Raw genomic sequence first — 21,621 nt, forward strand, 5'->3', positions numbered from 1 at the left:
TAAAGAGAATGGTAAGGAAAAAAAGCTAGGATATGAGAGGATTTTACAAAACCGAAGTGATACAAGAAGACTGGAGTATATTAAAAGAGAGGTTAAGAGAGTGGTGAATGAGTGTAAAAGGAGAGCAAGTAAGAGAGTGGGTGAGGTTTTGCCAAGAAATTTTGCTGAAAATAAGAGTTTTGGAGTGAGAATAATAAGTTGAGAAGGCCTAGAGAATGAATGGGTTTAACAGTTAAAATTTAAACAAAAGAGGGCAGGTAGAGGTATTGAGAAAATGGAGGGAATATTTTGAGGAGCTGTTTAATGTTGTTGAAGAGAGGGAGGCAGGGGTTTCATGCATTGGACAGGGAGGTATACCATCTTTTAGGAGTGAGTGTCAGGGGAGGTGCATGAGGCAGTGGATAGAATGAAACGAGGGTGAAGCAGCTGAGATTGATGGGATCAAGACAAAAATGTTAAAAGCAGGTGTGGATATGGTTTTGGAGTGTTTGGTGTATTTGTTCAATAAATGTGTGAAAAGGGGGAAAGGTACCTAATCATTGGCAGTGTGTGCACATAGTTCCTTTATATAAAGGAAACGGGGATAAAAGAAGAGTGTAAGAATTATAGCAAAATAAACCTGTTGAGTATACTAGGTAAGTGTACGGTAAAGTTTTTAGTGAGAGAATTAAGGTAACGAGCACACTGAGAGACAACATAATAAGTGTCTGGGGCCCAAGACTGTTCATTTGCCTCTCAGCTTACATAAGGGGGATTACCAATAGACCCCTGGCTGTCTTCAAGAAGGCACTGAACAGCACCTGACCAACCGGGCTGTGGTTCATACATCAGCTTGCGTGCGGCCAGCAGTAACAGCCTGGTTGATCAGACCCTGATTCACCATGAGGCTTGGTCTCGGACCAGGCCACGGGGGTGTTGACCCCTGAAACCCTCTACAGGTAAACTCCAGGTAAGGCAGAGAGCAGGATTGCATATTAAGAGGGTTTATAAATTTGGGGTGGAAGGTAGATGGTGTAGGAATCGTCCCAGGAATAGTTTGGAAGAGGAGGTACAGGAGGCTGTTGAGTTTTAAGGGCTTCAGCATCCACCAGGCTTGTGTGACCATGTTAGATAGGAGTGAATGTAGATAAGTGGCTTTTAACCCCTAAATTGTTCAAACGTATATATACAATCTCTCGCCCAGTGCCCCGAATATTTTGAAAAAAAAAAAATTTAGAAAGAGCACATTTTTTTTAAGTGTTTTAGAATAAAAAAAAAATTAGGGTCAGTACTTACCAAGATATGAGGCCGTGAAGTTGGCACTTGCTGATCACCTGACTGCAACATGGAGCACTGCTGCTTGCAGAAATTCTACATATTTACCATTTTCTTCCATTTTTTTTTTCATTTTCTTGGTTTTCATGATATGATAATTATGTTTTATAATAATTTTTTTATTTCAAAGCCAGTTGTTGTTTATACGCCAATATTATATACAAAATTATTATCATATTGTCATAAACACACATGTACACACTGACAGGTGATTTTGCACACCTGGCTGAATCACATTCTATTATCTACAACTATATACAAGTATTTACATGTCCCACTTATGTTTCTAGAATTCCACAATTGTATGATGCTCTATGAAGCATGGATTCATACAGAGTGCCACCCCACATTGGTGACACATGAATCATGTGTCCTTCCACTGTTGGGGTCTTTTTGTGGTGCTAGCACACACAACACACTTTCTGGGAATTATTCTTCTTTGGGGTAGGTGGTATTGGCACCAGATAGTGACAGTTAGGGATGATTCGGTCTGGCACTTCCCCCACTGGCTGTGGTTGTGGGACAAGTTGCTGTTGAGGGGCAGGTACAGGTGTGGTACCATGCTTTCTTGCTATCTGTTTGACAACATTCAGAGAGAATTCTGCAAAACGTCGTTTTCCAGTCTTTATTTCATACATATTGAATGCATTGAGTACTGCAATGCCTACAAGGTGAAAAAACAGTTTTATATACCACTTGCGACTCCTACGTACACAGTCAACAAACCCTATCATCATGTCACACTTGTCAACTAGTCGCATGTTGTTTGTATAGTCCACGACAGCAGCTGGCTTTACAATGATAGTTTCCTCTTGCGAAGTTGTCTATGGGTAACACTCGCCATCCCAGAAGTGCTTGGCCTAGGGTCTGCTGTGGCCACAATGGCTACCCCAGAGGTGCTTGGCCCAGGGTCTGGTGTGGCCACCCCAGAGGTGATGGGCTGAGGGTCATCTGGGTTATCGTCAACATTTTCACTAATTCCTTGAATACTGTATTAATGGCCCATTGGAGTCAAATCCACTAAACTCACAATCTATATCACTTTCCTCGAATAGTAGAGTGTTAATATGATGAGGCATGAGTGAATCATGAGGCTGTGCCATGATGTTGACCCAAGATGGAGCTGAATGTAACTGGACCTACTATGCCATACCCAGGCATCCCCAATTTTTTTCATATGGCGCACACTGAGTGCGCACACCCATTCTCTCATGTCTAGGTGACTTGGGCGCCAATTTTGAACAAATGAAAAATGAAACATATATACGTTCGGGGCGCTAGCGGTAAGAACGCATATATACTTTTGGAACGTTTAGGAGGTAATGGGTGTGCTGTTGGAGTGTGAGCAAGGTAACATTTATGAAGGGATTCTGGGAAGCCAGTTAGCCAGACTTAAGTTCTGGAGGTGGGAAGGGTATTGCCTACACTCTGAAGGAGGAGCAGGGATGCTACATACAGGGGGTAATCTGAATTCTAATATCAGCATACTTGTGGCATAACAAAGATTGAATGAATGATGGTGAATGTGTTTCCTTTGGGTCACTGCCTTGGCTAGAGATGACCCTTCAGATAAAAAAAAAATTAACGAAGGATAATTCAAGGGGAATAGGTTTACTGAGTATGCCAGGTAAAGTGTATGGTAGGGTTATTATTGAAAGAATTAGAGGTAAAACAGAGAGTTGGATTGCAGATGAGCAAGGAGGCTTTAGAGTGGGCAGGAGATGTGTAGATAAAGTGTTTACATTGAAGCATACATGTGAACAGTATTTAGATAATGATAAGGAAGTTTTCATTGCATTTATGGATTTGGAAAAGGCATATGATAGAGTGGATAGGGGAGCAATGTGGTAGATGTTGCAAGTGTATGGAATAGGTAGTAAGCTACCAAATGCAGTAAAGAGTTTTTATAAGGATAGTGAAGCTCAGGTTAGGGTGTGTAGGAGAGAGAGGGAGATTACTTCCCAGTAAAAGTAGGTCTTGGACAGGGATGTGCAATGTCACCTTGGTTGTTTAACATATAGTGGAACCCTGTTTTCACACGCACCGGATATCAGACTTTTTGGATTTCAAACACTTTTTTTTTTGTGCGAAATTCTGCTTTGAATTTCAGACCTTGTCCCGGGAATTGCACGTATCAGACGTATCCACCCGCCAGGATGCTGCTTCAGTCTGGGTCTGTAGCTGGTTGAGTGAGCATTCATCTGAAACATTTCGCAATTTTTGTGCTTGTTTATTGATTGTGACTGCGAAATAAGTCACCATGGGCCCAAAGAAAGTTCCTCGTGCCAGCCCTTTGGTAAAGGGCTGAGAGGGAGGGGAGAATTTGCCTTCTTCAGTGATTCTACGATATGTACAATACTAAAGCAGCAGGAGTCGATAAAGGCTATAGCGCTAGCCATTGATAAAGTGTAGCATTAACAGTGTAGCAAGTAAGTTAAGCAATTAAGCGATAGTAAAAGGATGACATGAAACTTAATCTTCCATTTTTGTTGGAGGGATATTTGGCCACTGACAACATATGCCGCCCTGCGTATCTTCCACCACCCTAAACCTCTGCCAGCAGCTCAATAACCACTTTATTTCTTTACATTCTCTATTATGTTTTTATACAATATTTCTTATTTATAAATTAGGTACATTGTTTCAGTGTGACTAGTGGTGTTTCAGTGTGACTAGTAGTGTGTTTAGTGGTGGTGGTCATGCACCACTATACGGCTTATGCTGTCAGTGGCCCTGATAAACCCAACACCACCACTAGTCACATACATAATGACATATTTTATTCATTCTAGAGTATATATCATATTTCTGTGTTATTAATATTGTTTATTATATCATGTTAGATGAATTGTGATAGATAAATATTCTATAGTGTTGATATTAGGATAACAAAAAGATTAGGTGATGAAAGATTGGATATCAGATTGGAGGGAGAGAGTATGGAGGAGGTGAATGTTTTCAGATATTTGGGAGTGGACGTGTCAGCGGATGGGTCTATGAAAGATGAGGTGAATCATAGAATTGATGAGGGGAAAAGGGTGAGTGGTGCACTTAGGAGTCTGTGGAGACAAAGAACTTTGTCCTTGGAGGCAAAGAGGGGAATGTATGAGAGTATAGTTTTACCAACGCTCTTATATGGGTGTGAAGCATGGGTGATGAATGTTGCAGCGAGGAGAAGGCTGGAGGCAGTGGAGATGTCATGTCTGAGAGCAATGTGTGGTGTGAATATAATGCAGAGAATTCGTAGTTTGGAAGTTAGGAGGAGGTGCAGGATTACCAAAACTGTTGTCCAGAGGGCTGAGGAAGGGTTGTTGAGGTGGTTCGGACATGTGGAGAGAATGGAGCGAAACAGAATAACTTCAAGAGTGTATCAGTCTGTAGTGGAAGGAAGGCGGGGTAGGGGTCGGCCTAGGAAAGGTTGGAGGGAGGGGGTAAAGGAGGTTTTGTGTGCGAGGGGCTTGGACTTCCAGCAGGCATGCGTGAGCGTGTTTGATAGGAGTGAATGGAGACAAATGGTTTTTAATACTTGACGTGCTGTTGGAGTGTGAGCAAAGTAACATTTATGAAGGGGTTCAGGGAAACCGGCAGGCCGGACTTGAGTCCTGGAGATGGGAAGTACAGTGCCTGCACTCTGAAGGAGGGGTGTTAATGTTGCAGTTTAAAAACTGTAGTGTAAAGCACCCTTCTGGCAAGACAGTGATGGAGTGAATGATGGTGAAAGTTTTTCTTTTTCGGGCCACCCTGCCTTGGTGGGAATCGGCCAGTGTGATAAAAAAAAAAAAAAAAAATTTGCGTCACATTTAAGTATTTTGCCCAATCTCCAAACAATAAACTCTCCTCCCTCCATATGCCAAAAAGAGTCTTCATTAAAGGTAAAAGTGATGTTAAATGTTCATTTATCCATTTCATTAGTGCTTAATATTTATTTCTCATTGTTTTCTGTATGTAAAACTATAGTTATTCTTTAAAAAATGTATTTTTAGTTAGTATTTTTGGGTGTCTGAAATGGATTAATTATATTTACATTTTTTCTTATAGAAAATATTACTTCAGTTTTTACACTTCATGGATTTAGAACGACCGTCTGGAAAGGATTAAGTACGAAATCCGAGGTTCCACTGTATTTGTAGATGGAGTTGTAAAAGCAGTAAATGCTAGGGTGTTGGGGAGAGGGGCAGGATAAAATTATGGGGAATCAAATACAAAATGGGAGTTGACACACTTGCTTTTTTGCTGATGATACTGTGCTGTTGGGAGATTCTAAAGAAAAGATGCAAAGGTTAGTGGATGAGTTTTGGAAGGTGTAGAAAGGTAGAAAGTTGAAAGTAAACATAGATAAAAGTAAGGTGATGAGGGTATCAGACAACTTAGATAAAGAAAAATTGGATATCACATTGGAGAGAGGGAGCAGTGGCATTGTAAGGGGGGGCAGGAGGGGGTGCCCCAGGTGACACCATCTAGGGGTGACACCATAGAGCCTCTAAAGAAGGTGACACTAATACCCAAAACAGTGCTGGAGCAACATAAGAGAAGAATCCTGTTATATGATTACAGAGTACAAATAGACCTATATAGGGAAAATCATTGATTTTGATAATGTGATAGATGATTTTGCAGGATTGAAGGCAACAAAATGTAAGATTAGATTCACTGAGATTTTACTTGTACTCAAGGTCAAATCGGAACTAGTGTTTCTCTGATATTGCAATATTTTTCTTTATTTTTCATTTTTCATTTTTTTTTTTTTTCATTGTTGAAGGTGAATAAATGTAGGATCTGTTGCCTGTACTCAAAGTGGTATCCGAGTTTGTTTCCTTAGTATTACTACAATTATTTAATCATTAATAAAGTTGAGAAGTGTTCTCCTGTTCAGTTTATGGCCCTTAAACGTTCTCATTGCTAAGCATTAGTCACTAGGCATGCAGTAGTGATGTAACGAGTTTACTCTCCCCATCCCCCTCCCTTGGATTTCATGGTGGTGACACCAAAGATGCCGCCCCGGGTGACACCAACCCTAGCAGCGCCACTCAGAGGGAGTATGGAAGAAGTGAATGTTTTCAGATATTTGAGAGTTGACTTGTCGGCAGATGGGTTTATGAAAGATGAGGTTAACCATAGAATTGACAAAGGAAAAAAGGTGAGTGGTGCATTGAGGCATCTGTGGAGACAAAAAATACAAATACAAATATTTCCTTGTAAAGCTTAAAATGTGTGGTTTACTTGTTGTAAGATATTAATTACAAAGATGGCCACTATCGTGTCTAGGCACTTCAGGCAGACTAATACTAATTCTTACGCTATTTTGATATAGGTCGTATTTGAACAGTACATTTGAACGTTTTACTAGGTATGTAATTAGATACATTCCCAGTTAGGTACAAACATAATTAGGTTTAAAATAGTTAGGTAGTCCAAATAATTTTATATTAGTACAAATGGTAGATTTAGTAATGGAATTTGTCTTGGCATGATACATTGTTTCTATTAAAGACATACTGGAGGAGTATCTTAGACAAACTTAGGATTAACTTAATATTTAATAAGACTAACTTAAGATTTAATAGGCAATAGCTATATTAGGAATTGTATGCTTAGTCATTTGGGTGGCTGTAGGTGTAAATTATGGGGGAATTACAGATAACGAGAGTAAGTCTATATTGTTTTGGATGTGTTCATGATACAAAAAGGAGAATTGGGTGGTTTTCATTTGGTTAGCTGATGATGGAGTGTGTTAGGGAGATGAGATGATTTTTAACGGTAGTTTTGAAAATGGTGGTTGAGTCTGTGATTCTAGAGTTTTCAGGCAGGGAGCTCCAGATTCTAGGCCCTTTTATGTACAATGAATTTTTGTATAGGTTAGCAGGACATGGGTAATGTCATAGAGATTTTTGTGTCTGGTGTCATGTCTATGGGTCCTGTTGCAACTATCAAGAAATTGTTTAATTCCGGGTTAAAATTAAAGTTTATGGTTCTGTATATGTAGATCGCACAGTAGTAGGTGTGAATGTTCTGTACGGTGAGTAGGTTTAGGTCTTTGAAGAGTGGGGGTGTGTGCTGTCTTGCATTGGATTGCTTGATAATTCTTACTGCAGCTTTCTGTTGGGTTATTATTGGCTTTAAGTGAGTTGCTCCTGTAGATCCCCATGCACAAATAGCATAGGTGAGGTAGGGATAGAGGAGTAAACAGTATAGTGTGAGTAGGGCTGATTGTGGTACATGAATGTAGTAGCGAATCTTAGAGAGGATCCTAACTGTTTTGGATACTTTTTTTGTTATTTGTTGGATATGGGTGTTGAATTTCAGGTTGCTGTCAAGGTGCAGGCCCAGGAATTTGCCCTCATTATGTCTAGCAATAGGAGTGTTGTCAGTTGTTACATTCAGCTGGGCAGCACCTGTTCTGTTCCCAAACAGAATGTAGAAGGTTATGTCAATATTAGGTGTAAGTTTATTAGCAGTCATCCAGGTTGATATTTTTAGTTCTTCATTAACAATAGTGTTAAGTGAGGCAAGATTAGGGTGGGAGATGACATATGTTGTATCATCAGCAAAGAGAATAGGCTTAAAGTGTTGTGAAACAGTAGGTAGATCATTGATGTATAAGAGGAAGAGCAGGGGACCAAGGACACTTCCCTGTGGTATTCCAGTATCCATGGAGGCAAAGAAGGAAATGTACGAGAGTATAGTGGTACCAACACTCTTATATGGTTGTGAAGCTTGGGTTGTAAATGCTGCAGTGAGGAGGCGGCTGGAGGCAGTGGAGATGTCGTGTGTAAGGGCAATGTGTGGTGTAAATGTGCAGAAAATTCGGAGTGTGGAAATTAGGAAAAGGTATGGAGTTAATAAAAGTATTAGTCAGAGGGCTGAAGAGGGGTTGTTGAGGTAGTTTGGTCATTTAGAAAGAATAGAGCAAAGTAGAATACAGTGGAACCTCTGTGTTTGTCATTAATTCATTCCAGAAAGTCTGATGAAAACCGAATTCGACAAAAAACTGAAGCAATATTTCCCATAAGAAATAATGTAAATCCAATTAATCCGTTTCAGACACCCAAAAGCATTAACAAAATATACATTTTATAGAGAATAACTATAGTTTTACATACAGAAAACAATGAGAAATAAATATAAAAGACTAATGAAATGGATAAATGAACATTTAATATCACTTATACCTTTACTGAAGACTCTTGTTGGTGTATGGAAAATGGTGAGGAGGGGAGAGGGAGGAGAGGTTATCTCTACCACCATCACTACCACTATCACAACACTACCACCCTCTACCACCATCACTACCACCCTCTACCACTATCACTACCACCCTCTACCACTATCACTACCACCCTCTACCACCATCACTACCACCCTCTACCACTATCACTACCACCCTCTACCACTATCACTACCACCCTCTACCACTATCACTACCACCCTCTACCACTATCACTACCACCCTCTACCACCATCACTACCACCCTCTACCACCACCCTCTACTGACAAGAAACAAAGCCAGACTGACTCAGAATGCGCGAGATTCTTTGTGTGGGAATGGGCGGACACATTTGGTATGGCAGACCACTGTCAACTCTATGAAAACTGAAGTGATGAATGAAAACTGGGACAAAATTTTGACGAAAAAAATTGTCAAAAACCGAATTTGATGAAAACCAGGGCAAACGAAAACCGAGGATCCACTGTAACATGGAAAATGTATAAATCTGTAGGGCAAGGAAGGCAGGATAGGGGTTGTCCTCAAAAAGGATGGAGGGAGGGGGTAAAGGAGGTTTTGTGGGTGAGAGGCTTGGACTTCCAGCAAGCACGCATGAGCATGTTAGATAAGAGTGAATGGAGAAGAATGGTTTTTGGGACCTGACGAGCTGTTGGAGTGTGAGAAGGGTAATGTGTGAAGGGATTCAGGGAAACCAGTTAGCCGGACTTGAGTCTTGGAAATGGGATGTGCAGTGCCTGCACTTTAAAGGAGGGGTTTGGGATATTGGCAGTTGGGAGGGATTTCTAAACTGTCATATCTGAGCCCCTCTGCAGAGAAAGTGATTATGTATGAGTGATGTTGAAAGTGTTGAATAGTGATGAAATTATTTTTTCTTTCTTTTTTGGGTCACCCTTCCTCAGTGGGAAACAGTTGATGTGTTTAAAAAAAAAGAAAAAAAAACTCAAGATGTTTCCGTGTTTTAAGGAGTATCGTACCTTGAAACAGTTGTAATGTCATAAGATTTCCCTATACATAGCGTTAGAAGACCAAAGCAATAAAAATGCAATACAGGTCTCCCTCAACATTCACGTTTTCAACTTTCACGGGCTTCACACATTCGCGAATTCCCAACCGCCAAATTCCCAGCCACCAAATTCCCAGCCGCCAAATCATATTTAAGTTTCCCGCCACCTGTGAGTCCCTACTACCCTCCCTCTGATCCCCGCAACTGGCAGCCAGCCCTCCCACCACTCAGTGTGGTGAGTGTTTTGTTTGTTCATTATTTGCTATTAAACTACAGTATAAATAATGTAAACCCATTCATGACTGCATATTGGAATGGCTATTAGGAAAGGTATTAGACGGTGACATCATGTGTTTACTCTTGAACACTGCAAAGAATTAAACATTTCTGCTACAGCTAATAATAACAATAGTAATAATAGTAGTAATAATAATAATAATAATAATAATAATAATAATAAATATGATATAATTGAAAAAGGAAATTGTACAAAAATATGAGGGAGTGGTTGACACATGGTCAGTGTGACTTTGTTTATGCTGGAGTGAACATTAGTCTCCCGGCTCTTCCAAACATCTCACAATAATTCATTGTGTTTGGTGCTTGTAGATTGAGTGTGACTGGAGTGGTATAGGCAGTGATTGAGGCAATGGTATTTAATAACATACATGTTAATAATAATAATACATGTTATTAATAATATGTACTATTATTATTTATAGCATATGTTATTAAATACATACATGTTAATAGTAATACATGTTATTAATAATAACATGTACTATTATTATTTATAACATATATGTTATTAAATACCACTGCCTCAACTGCTGAATTATTGTGAAATGTTTGGAAGAGCAGGGAGACTAATGTTCACTCCAGCATAAACAAAGTCACACTGACGATGTGTCAACCACTCCCTCGTATTTTTGTACGATTTCCTTCTTCAATTATATCATATTTATTATTATTATTATTATTATTATTATTATTATTATTATTATTGTTATTATTATTATTATTACTATTGTTATTATTAGCAATAGCAGAAATGTTCGATTCTTTGCAGTGTTCAAGAGTAAACACATGATGTCACCGTCTAATACCTTTCCTAATAGCCATTCCAATATGCAGTCATGAATGGGTTTACATTATTTATACTGTAGTTTAATAGCAAATAATGAACAAACAAAACACTCACCACACTGAGTGGTGGGAGGGCTGGCTGCCAGTTGCGGGGATCAGAGGGAGGGTAGTAGGGACTCACAGTGGTGGAGGCATTGGTGGAGGCAGTGGTGGTCTGTGGTATTTAATAACATACATGTTATTAACATACATGTTATTAACATACATGTTATTAAATAACATACGTTATTAAAGCATAACATGTATATATTTAGTACAATTTATGACGTTTTCATGTATTTTATGATTATTCATGGTTCAACAAGTTAAGGAAGCAGTATTGTAATATATTTCCCTACAATATATTGGGGCACCAAACATTCACGGTTTTTCAACATTCGCGAGGCTCTTGATCCCCTAACCCTCGCGAATGTTGAGGGAGACCTGTAATTATTTGTACCAGTTAATACCATATTTACCACATGGGGGCAAGTCAGTATCATAAACTAGTATACAGGTGGGCCTTGCTTTACAGTGCTTTGCATCTCACTGACACAGTGGTTTTCAATTATACCCATTCTTCACTTACTCAGACTTTCTACAGTAAATATATTCACCACTCACTATAAGCGATGGTGAAAATAGTTTAAGGAAAGTAATGCGTGTACTGTATATGTATTTTTTAGGCCTAGCTATATTCACTAAATATATCATAGTGTAAACATGTTATCAGCCTTTTATATGCATTTGAAAGTGAAAGAAGGCTATGATTCATTTTACAGCTTTATAAACAGGGCCTGCCTCTATGTAATTAACCCTTTCAGGGGTCCAGACCCACAATCTGAAACTTGTCAACAGGGTCCAAGAATTTAAAAAAAAAAAAAAAAAAAAAATCTGATGAAATGGTATAGAATCTTTTTCTGAAGGTAATAAAACAAAAAGTATGAAATTTGATGAAAAAGTGACAAAATTATGCTATTGCTAATTTTATTGTGTCAGCAATATTTATGCATCAGTGATTTTGCCCACTTTGACTCCTATTTTAGGCCAATTACATTTTTGCAGTTGACAAAATTCTTACCTAGTTTGCTAGTATGCCTTTTATTTTATTGATTGAGCACAAGAAAGTGCAAGAAACTGCCCAATCAATTATTTCAGTTACCCAATAAAGTAATCAGAAATTGGTAATTTGGCCAGTTTGAAACAAATTTCAAAATATTCCAATTTCAAAATAGGGTCCAGAATAAACTATGCAGGCATTCCTGGCACTAAAATAACATTTCCTCTGTTTTAGTTATGTTCCCAGACTTTACATATAAATTCCATTTTGATTTTTTATTCACTCAAAGAATTTTTAATTACACAAAAAATAGAAGATTTATTGTTATGTAATATTGTAATAATTGTATAAATAATATCAGTGCATTTGTGAACACATATTAGACCCACTAGTTGATGTGTATTGGACGCATGACTTGATTTATTTGCTCTTGAACATTGGCAAAAATCGAACATTTCCGCTTCTTTGAGCTCAATTTCAAGCTATTTTCAATACTCAAAATCATCTCTGTTTCTGTAATATATCTTCCATTCTGTCAAATGAGACCAAAAAACTGAGAATACAACCATAAAAACTATATGAAAATACTCTGCAAAGTTGCTGTTTTAAATGAAAAACACGATCAGTTATTGTGTCCTCATTATGCACTGTGTACTGCAAGATTTATTTTCTGTTGTGCACACTGTATCAACCCACTCTATCATATTTAGTTCCAAATTCAGCACTCACAGCTTATCTGAGTGAGCTGAGCTCATCATGTAGTACTACAACATGGACCCTGGCTTCACAACTATAGTACTATGGCACAGAACCTGAAAGGGTTAAACATTGAGAAAATTGAAAAAATAATTATTTGGTGCCAATCAATTGTAAAGCATACAGTATATACAGGTCCACATCCCTTTATCCGAAGTTCTGAAACTCGAAAAGTTCCGAAAACCGAAGTTGTTTTTTTTTTTGTGGAGTGTGGAGCATCAGTCATCTCTCTGCTGGGTCATGCCGCCACGTGGTGGCATTGAGAATTATTCTGATATTCAAAAACGTCTGAAATTCAAAACAATATTGGCCCTAAGGGTTTTGGATAAAGGGATGTGCACCTATACCACTAAATGCATTTGTGCTGCTGTTGCTGACAAGTGATCATTTTTTTGCTAATTTCACCATACCATAAAATTGTAAGTTATTATTTGAGTTTTTTATTCAACTTAAAAAAAATGCTTCAAAAAATGAAAACTTTGCAACACATACACAGGAATTTTTTATTTCCAGGTATACATAACAGTTTAAAGGGTTAAAGCTGCCTAACTAAAATGTCAAAATTTCAATATTAGAAATGATCTGTAAGCAACTACAGCACTATAAAATTTCCCTCTTCAGATTAATGTTATCTTGTAGAAAATGCTGTTCTGTCTTCATGGATAAACAATTAACATTTTATATAATGTTAGAAGCTATATGTAGTAGATTTCTTTGCATCCTTTTCAATGTGGCAAGATTTATTTTAACCAGTTGTTCCTTTTAAAATTTTTTCTTGGTAATATCTTCCATTTCTTAGAAAAAAATCATGAATTTTGTAGCTCATGTAATGCATGACTCATTGGTGGTTCATAGGTTGCATGTGAGGTGGAGGGTAAGGAGGGATTGCATTCCCTTCCACTGCCCATAGACTCACCCCACATGCATCCAGTGGGAGGTGTCCTCACCATCGTGGTCACTCCCCCATTACCACCGCTGAGCCAGGCCTTGCTGTCACACACTCAGGTAAAACTGCACTTCAGCTGTAAAATTTGCTCCATAATGCAGGTTCTGCATTATGTTGCAACATAGTTATTAAAAAATGTATTTATGTGATTTAGCATGCACTATTTTGTAGACATGAATAGAGTAGGAGCATGCACAAGCCCATCTACACTTACAGCCCTTACATTTACCTGTAAATAAGCACAGTACTATATGAAATATGAGCATGCATGTGCAGTATATGAATGTGTTCATTATGCTGGCTCTCTAATATTCTTCTCAAGTTTGTGTGAGAGTGTGGGGGGGGGTGATTGATTCACATTCTACCTGTTTCTTTGCCTGCTGTCATTTCTCCCTGTTTGTACCTCTCTATTCACTCTCTCTCTCTTTTCTCTCTCTCTTTTCTCTCTCTTTCTCTCTCTCTCTCTCTCTTTCTCTCTCTCTTTTCTCTCTCTCTTTTCTCTCTCTTTTTTCTCTCTCTCTTTTCTCTCTCTCTTTTCTCTCTCTCTTTTCTCTCTCTCTCTTTTCTCTCTCTCTTTTCTCTCTCTTTTCTCTCTCTCTCTTTTCTCTCTCTCTCTTTTCTCTCTCTCTCTTTTCTCTCTCTCTTTTCTCTCTCTCTTTTCTCTCTCTCTTTTCTCTCTCTCTTTTCTCTCTCTCTCTCTCTGTCTCTTTTTTTTTCTCTTTTTCTCTCTCTTTTTTTCTCTTTTTTTTCTCTCTTTTTTCCTCTCTTTTTTTCTCTCTCTCTCTCTTTTCTCTCTCTTTCTTTTTTCTCTTCTCTTTTTTTTTTTGTTTTTTTACACAGGGTTTGACAAGGCTAAGGATCCCTAGCTTTATTGACAAGCTATTTACAGGTTAAGGATTCCTAACTTTAATGACAAGCTAAGAGCTGTTACCTACATCAGCTCATTTAAAAGCATATTTTATTTATGAGACATAAAAGCAGGGAACAGGATGAAGTTGGAGCCATCTGTGGGCCAGCATTTTCATTTGATCAACTATCTCATTGACATCACAATGCTGTACAAATGTGTTCCAGACTCGAATCATCCTGGGGATAAATGATCTCGGATGAAGTGATGTTCTGGAGTAGGTTACAGCCAGAGTGAAGTTGCTGCTTTCTGCCTGTCTTGTGGTACAGAAGCTTGCTTCTTGCCATCCTCAGTGTGGTACTTTGACAATGTTGGCCTTGTACATAACAGTAAGGCCATCCACATCCCTCCTGTGTTGAAGGCTCTGCTGAAATGACAGATCTATATAGGATGGGTCCAGGAAAGAGATGAGGCATCCTGCTCTGTTCTCTACTCTGTCAAGCAGTTGCAGATGAGAGGGGGGGAAGACAAACCAAGAAAGTGGAGCATACTCAAGGTGTGAGCGTACTTGTGCCTCATACAGAATCTTGCAACCCCTACTGTCAAGCAGATGTGAGATACAGCGAAGTGCTGTAAGCTTCCTGGCTGCCTTGTTTGCAAGATTTACAATGTGGTTCTTCATGGTCAGTGTGGAGTCATATTTCACCCCAAGGATATCAACTTCTTCCCCAGGTACCAACACTTTCCCATTCATGCTTACTACTGCTCCGGCATTACCATCATGGTGCCTAAAGACCATCATTTGTGTTTTCTCAGGTGCAAATGTTACTTGCCATCAATTTCCCCAAGCTGATATAGCTCTTAGCTGGTGATTGATGTAGCTCAGAGCAGCTGGCATTTCTTGTCCTGGATAAGTAAATGTCAGTACAGTCGTCTGCATATGCATGGGATTCTGGGATGAGATGAAGGTCATTGAAGTAAACATTCCATAACAATGGTCCCAGCACACTTCCTTGTAGAACACTTGTCCCAATAGGATGTCTTGATTCTGTCCCATTGAGAATTATTTAGAGATCCACCATGAAGGTAATAACTGAGGAGACATAGCATAGAGCCTGCAATTTCCATTGCTTGCAGTTTTGCCCAGAGGCCCTGTTCCACACTCTGTCGAAAGCACCAACAATGTCCAGTACTACCAAACAGGTGATTTTGGATTCATCCAGTGACTGGTGCCATTTAGTGGAGAGGTTTAACAACAGATTAGCAGCAGAGTATCCTTTCCTGAAGCCATGTTGACGGTCACCAAGTACTGAGTGGTAGTCAAAAAACTGTTATTTGTCTTGAGATTATTGTCTCAAGGATCTTGCCAATGATTAACATAAATGACACTGGTCTGTAGTTGTTGATTTCTGCTCTGCTCTTCTTTTTGTAAGCATCTGCCTCTTTCCACAGAGAAGGCCATTTACACTATACTAGGCAGTGCTGAAAGATGCGAGTTAGAGGTGCTGCTAACTGGTCTGCACATCCTCTCGGTAATCTTGGGCTCAACTTGTCTGGGCCCACAGCCTTGTCTTGGTCAAGCAATTTAAGAAGGAAATGCACCTCCTCCTGCCTTACTGTCACCACTGACAGTTTTGACACAGATTTTGCAGCTAGCCAAGGAGGGTCCCTTGCTGGATCAGGAACTAGCATTTTGGTAGCAAAGTGTTCGGCAAAGAGGTCAGCTTTCCCTTGACTACTAGTAGAGGTGGTCCCATCCTGCTTATTTAGAGGTGGAATAAGTTCATCAGGCAGATAACCATGTCTGTCCTTGACCAGGGACCACCAGGTTTTGGAGCCTACTCTACCTGATGCTATCTTTCTTTTTGTGTCCACCTCCCATTTAGCGATGACCCACTTTTAAACTTCACCCACATGCGTGCAGGCTTGTCTGTGCAGGTTCCTGTTATGAGTGGTAGGATGGCTTTTATACCTTCGCCATGCCTTGTACTTAGCAGTAGCAGCCTCTCAACAATGAGAGCCAAACCAAGGCTGATCTGTAGGTTTTGTCACATATTGCCAGTGAGGAATGTGTTCTTGTTGTAGATTAAGGATGTGTCCAGTGAAGGCTTTCACTTGGTTGTCAACATCCCCTTGGAGAAGGGTATTCCAATCGGTGGTGGTGAGGTCAGAGCAAAGGGCTGGCCAATTACCTCTTCCCATAGCCAGGTTGTGAGTGTGGACTCTTCACCTTCTTCTATCGAGATCTTAAGTGTCGTAAAAACAGCCTTTGGTTAGACAGTCCAACATAGCCAAGGGGTTGACAAGTTATTATACCTTCTGCCACATCACTCACTACTGGGTCAAGGGAGGAGCCAGAGATGTGAGTAGGGAAATCAACAAAGTTTCTCAGGTCAAACACTGCAAGAAGGTCATCAAAGTCCCTCTGTATAAGATGTAGATTGAGGTCACCAACAGTTATGATATGTTGACAGTTGTGTTGGAGCAGAAGGGAGTCCACATTTTCCATTAGGAAGTTGATGTGGTCTGCATGTTGCCAATGAGGTCTGTACAATGCACATACTAGTACATAGGTACTAGTGTTTGTGCATAGCTTGAAGAACATCATTTCAAGATGAGTAGGGATGGCAACAGCAATGTGCTGGGCATGTACACTTTTAGAGAAGCACACAGCAACACCTCCTTGCCCTTGCCTGTCTCTTCTCATCCATGAGGTGTAGCCAGCAATTCTTGTTAAATTTTCTGGTGTCCTGTCGTCCAAAAATGCTTCAACAGCTATCGTGTCGAGAAGTCGAGTGTTTACAAAACTGTGTGAGAGCTCTCCAACACTGGTAATGAAACCTCTAATGTTGGCTGACAGGATGCTGATCGACTGGCTCCTCATGATGTGTTCAGCTTGAGGTGGTGGGTGCGTAAGGCATGTAAAGTGCCTGCCTTTGAGAGAGGTAGGCCACCAAGGCAGCTGCTGGGATGTAGGTCTGTGGTCTTGTATAAGGCATAATACCACCTGCTGGGCTGAGATAGGAGTAGCTGAGTGGGTGACATGCGAGTGTATTCACCAATTCAGAGATCTTGCTGGTTTTTCTGAGAACAGGTCTCTAAACAAGTGGTTGTGTCTGTCAAGTTCCTTTTTCTTCTAACACTGGTCCTCCTGATGTCCTTTCTTGTGGCAGTAATTGCACCTGGTATCTCACAGGCAGTTGTTAGTGGAGTGCCCCTTGCTGCCAGATTCTGGGATAGTGTCGGCAGATGCGCTGACAGGTGTAGGATCAGAGATGGTATGTGCACTGTCTAGTGGACTGGCAGTGGCTGAAGCAGAGATGTCAGATGTAGGAGAATTAACAGATTCAAGGCTTCCTTCGTTGCTGGGAAGAGGATTTGTTCCCTCTGTGGTGGTCAGAGGAATTGTGTTAGAATTCCCAAAGGTAGTGTTTTGAACTCTGTCAGTCTGTGGGACCTTAGCGATGACAGAATTCCACCAGTTATTTACCCCTGAGTTAAGCTCAGTGTGGGACTTCCAGTCTTTGTCAATAGTGTCACCATCAGCTGAGCAGCTTACATCACTTGATGTAGGCTTGCACTGGCCTTCTACAATAGCTTGGAGGTTATCTAATGATTTGAGGAGCTCATGAAGTGCTTCCCTGTGATGGATTATCTTAGCTGCAACTTTACAACACAGCCCAAGAGGGCAATCTTGATCTTTGGACTGAAGTCCTTGAGGTAGGACTTGTGAACCTTCCTCCTGTAGCTCCAGGCTTGTATCCACATATACCACAGGATTATGGATATCCTTCAATTTTCTGAAGTTTTCAACCTGGCTGTAACAAAATTCTTCTTCTGGAATGCAATCTGTGTGGCAGTAGTTGGAACAAGTAGGCTCCTTACATCTAAGAAGAATTTTCTCTCTCTCTCTCTCTCTCTCTCTCTCTCTCTCTCTCTTTCTCTTTCTCTTTCTTTCTCTTTCTCTCTTTCTCTCTCTTTCTCTCTTTCTCTCTCTTTCTCTCTCTCTCTTTCTCTCTCTCTCTCTCTTTCTCTTTCTCTCTCTCACTTTCTCTCTCTCTCTTTCTCTCTCTCTTTCTCTCTCTCTCTCTCTCTCTCTCTCTCTCTCTTTTCTCTCTCTCTCTCTCTCTCTCTCTCTCTCTCTCTCTCTCTCTCTCTCTCTTTCTCTTTTTTTTTTAGCACAGGGATTGACAAGCTAAGAGGTGTTACCTACATTTGAAAGCATTTTCATTGTTATGAGACATACAAGTAGGGAACAGGATGAAGTTGGAGGCATCTGTGGGCCAGCATTTTCATTTGATCAACTGACTATCTCATTGACATCATAATGCTGTACGATCGTGTTCCATACTCGAGTCATCCTGGGTATGTATGATCTCAGATGGAGTGATGTTCTGGAGAAGGGTACAGCCAGAGTGAAGTTGCTGCTTTCTGCCCGTCCTTGTGGCATAAAAGCTTGTTTCACGCTGTCCTCAAGTGGATCCAAGTGTGGTATTTTGACAATATTGGCCTTGTACATAACAGTAAGGCCACCCACCAATTTTTTTTTTTTTTTTTTTTTTTTTTTTTTTTTTTTTTCCCTTCCTATTGTTGAAGGCTCTGCTGAAATGACAGATCTATCCAGGATGGGTCCAGGCGAGAGATGAGGCGTCTTGCTCTGTTCTCTACTCTGTCAAGCAGTCGCAGATGAGAGGGGGGCAGGCAAACCAAGAAAGTGGAGCATACTCGAGGTGTGGAGCGTATTTGTGCTCGTGACAGGATCTTGCAACCCCTACTGTCAAGCAGATGCGAGATACGCGATGCTGTAAGCTTCCTGGCTGCCTTGTTTGCAAGATTTACAACATGGTTCTTCATGGTTAGTTTGGAGTCAAATTTCACCCCAAGGATATTCACTCCTCCTCTTTCCATTCTTATCTTCCTTCCCTCTTTTTCCTCATCTGCATTCCCTCTCCTTGTACTCTCTTCATCTACTTTGCCTTTGTTTCCTGCCTCACATTTTCCATTTAAATAGATAAACATAAATTTTTTAATTCATTTGCCTTTTAGGGTGTATGTCTGAGAATTGTCTAGTTCAAATTGAAGATGGCAGCTTTACTTGAGCAGTAGATTTTAGCTGTATGCTTTTTTTCACAGTAAATTAGTCTTTCCTGTGATTAAAAAAATTACACAATGATTTTTCTTTAGGGATTTATTGATAGTAAATATGTTTTATGTTATTTCTTACATTAGCATTGTTTTCACTCATGATCATTGATGTTTTCACTTGGTAATTACACATAATCATAAAATTATGGCACATACTACATTGACCCTGTCTCATACAGAAGTACAAGAAGATGCCCATCTGTCATTTTGGACCTGCAAAATGATTATTTGCCCTCCTGGTTATGGTTACAAACTCATCTGTCCACTATCTTATTGATAGGGTGTTTCTACAATTTTTTTATATAAACCAAAGTATGACTACAGTGATTTTATTAAAATACAATTTTTAATTGCTGAAGTAGTAGGTACCAAGCAAAAGTTTTGAAAAAAGGCCATTTATAGTTAGCAATCCATTTGGCAACTAGGCACTCCATAGAACAGTTGATCATTGTATGAAAAAAGTTGTAGTACACAGTTGTGCATTGTGATGTGTGTCTAGGAGGTTCAGAGGGTTACAACACAAATGCTGGATGGATAGAAAGAGCTTTTTCCCTTATCTTGTAAATGTTATAAATAGCTTTGTTTAGGACTGACAAGTTTAATATGGAACTAGTGGTAAATATAATTGTTCATTTCTTCTATCTGTCCACTTTTATGTATATTTCTTGGGTGTGTGTGTGTTTTATCGATGTTTGTTGGCTTCAGGGCTTGGATTAATGTGCTTGGCTTTATCAGAATTTTGCAGAATATAATTTTCCTTTTTTATTTTGATATTAATTCAATATATAACTTTGCAAATAATATATTGTACCTATTTTCAAGCTTTAATAGTATATTGTTAATTTGTTTGATATGTAGCATCTAACACTAGAGATATTTTTTATCACTGGGTCTCCCCCTTAGGGGGATTGCCTTATAGTTTTGACCTTTTCTTCTCTCATTTTTGTTTTCTGCCACTTTGTTTCTGAATTTTATCTTAAGACTGTCTCTTTGCATTTTCTTGAAGCTTACAGTACTTATGTATATTTGTAAAATGGTGACCATTTAGGGAATCAGTTTCTAGTTTATTAATGGAAGGTTTGAGAAGAAGGCTTCAGATGCCATGCTGGATGTGCTTAATTTTAGTCATTTTTTCTACATTTTGGATGTTAAATATACCATTCAAAAAATTTGAGGCAATACCTGAAATATCAGGTTCAAGAGAGAGGGAGAGAGAGTGTCACTTCAAATTTTTTGTGTTGAAGATACTTTAGGAGTGTCAGCAGCTCACCTGACAGCTGTCTCATTTGACTTAGACTTCTGTACCATAAGAGGATACCCAGGGTCTTACGAGCAGGCCTGAGAAACACGAGTCCTGATGCTGAAAGGCTTGACAGACCATGAGGGAAGGAAAAAGGAAGGAGGGGGTAGAGAAGGAGATTGAGAAATGAGAAAGAAGGGTGGAGAGTGCTAGATATAATAAGGTTATTTGATCAAATTGTTTGTATCGTGAGATATACAGGAATAGGAGACTGAGGATACCTCCTTTGATTGTCTTAATGAAATTCAGCATTATTGAGCTCTTTGTATTTTGTATTGCATAAATTATTTAGGTAAACTAATATAGTGCTGTTATTGCAAGAATCATAGTAATCATGTGCATATATCACTGCAGGGTGTTCAGAGTATGGGAATTGATGATGGAAGAGCAATTACTACACCTCCTATCACCAGTGACTCAGTGGGTACACCGTTGGTTACTCCAGCTGGTGTGCTTATGACTGCACCAATTCCAGTTGAGGCAGTTGGTATACCAGTCAATACGGACATGTTCCCAAGTTTGAAGCCAACACCACAACCTATCATTAATTCTACAGCAATGCATCACATTACTTCGTTGCCACCAGAGATGTCTGCCCCAGGTGTCAGCATTCCACCTGAAATGGGAGTATCAGTAGAACAATCTGGACATACAGACACCAGCCAAGTTACCCTTCAATCTCAAGCTGCAGAATTGGGTTGCAGTGGGGGGGAGCCAGGTCATGTACCTGGGGATGGTCATGTTGGTGTTGAAGCACATTATGTGCCTGTTGTGCCTGGCCACATTACAATGGGCTTGGCACCTGGAACACCAACAGCAGTGCCTGCAGGAATGACACCAGGTGAGTGCTGTCTTTATTAATATTGCTGCAATTGAGTCTTTGAAGCCTTGGTAAAAAA

General features: G+C 39.7%; 1 protein-coding gene across 19 annotated transcripts in view; it reads left to right on the top strand.

The window, feature by feature from the left end:
- LOC128685179 (serine/threonine-protein kinase WNK3) overlaps positions 1-21,621 on the top strand; it is a 638,681-nt gene that overhangs the window by 539,456 nt on the left and 77,604 nt on the right. For 17 of the 19 annotated variants that reach the window (XM_070082765.1, XM_070082756.1, XM_070082764.1 and 14 more), the window contains 2 exons: positions 13,340-13,489; positions 21,077-21,563. In XM_070082765.1, coding sequence (XP_069938866.1) covers positions 13,340-13,489; positions 21,077-21,563 — 637 coding nt within the window. The remainder of the gene's footprint in view (positions 1-13,339; positions 13,490-21,076; positions 21,564-21,621) is intronic. The other 2 variants (XM_070082763.1, XM_070082771.1) reach the window with 1 other exon arrangement.

The sequence above is a fragment of the Cherax quadricarinatus genome, chromosome 8 (assembly GCF_038502225.1).
Source record: "Cherax quadricarinatus isolate ZL_2023a chromosome 8, ASM3850222v1, whole genome shotgun sequence".
In the NCBI taxonomy this organism is placed as follows: domain Eukaryota; kingdom Metazoa; phylum Arthropoda; class Malacostraca; order Decapoda; family Parastacidae; genus Cherax; species Cherax quadricarinatus.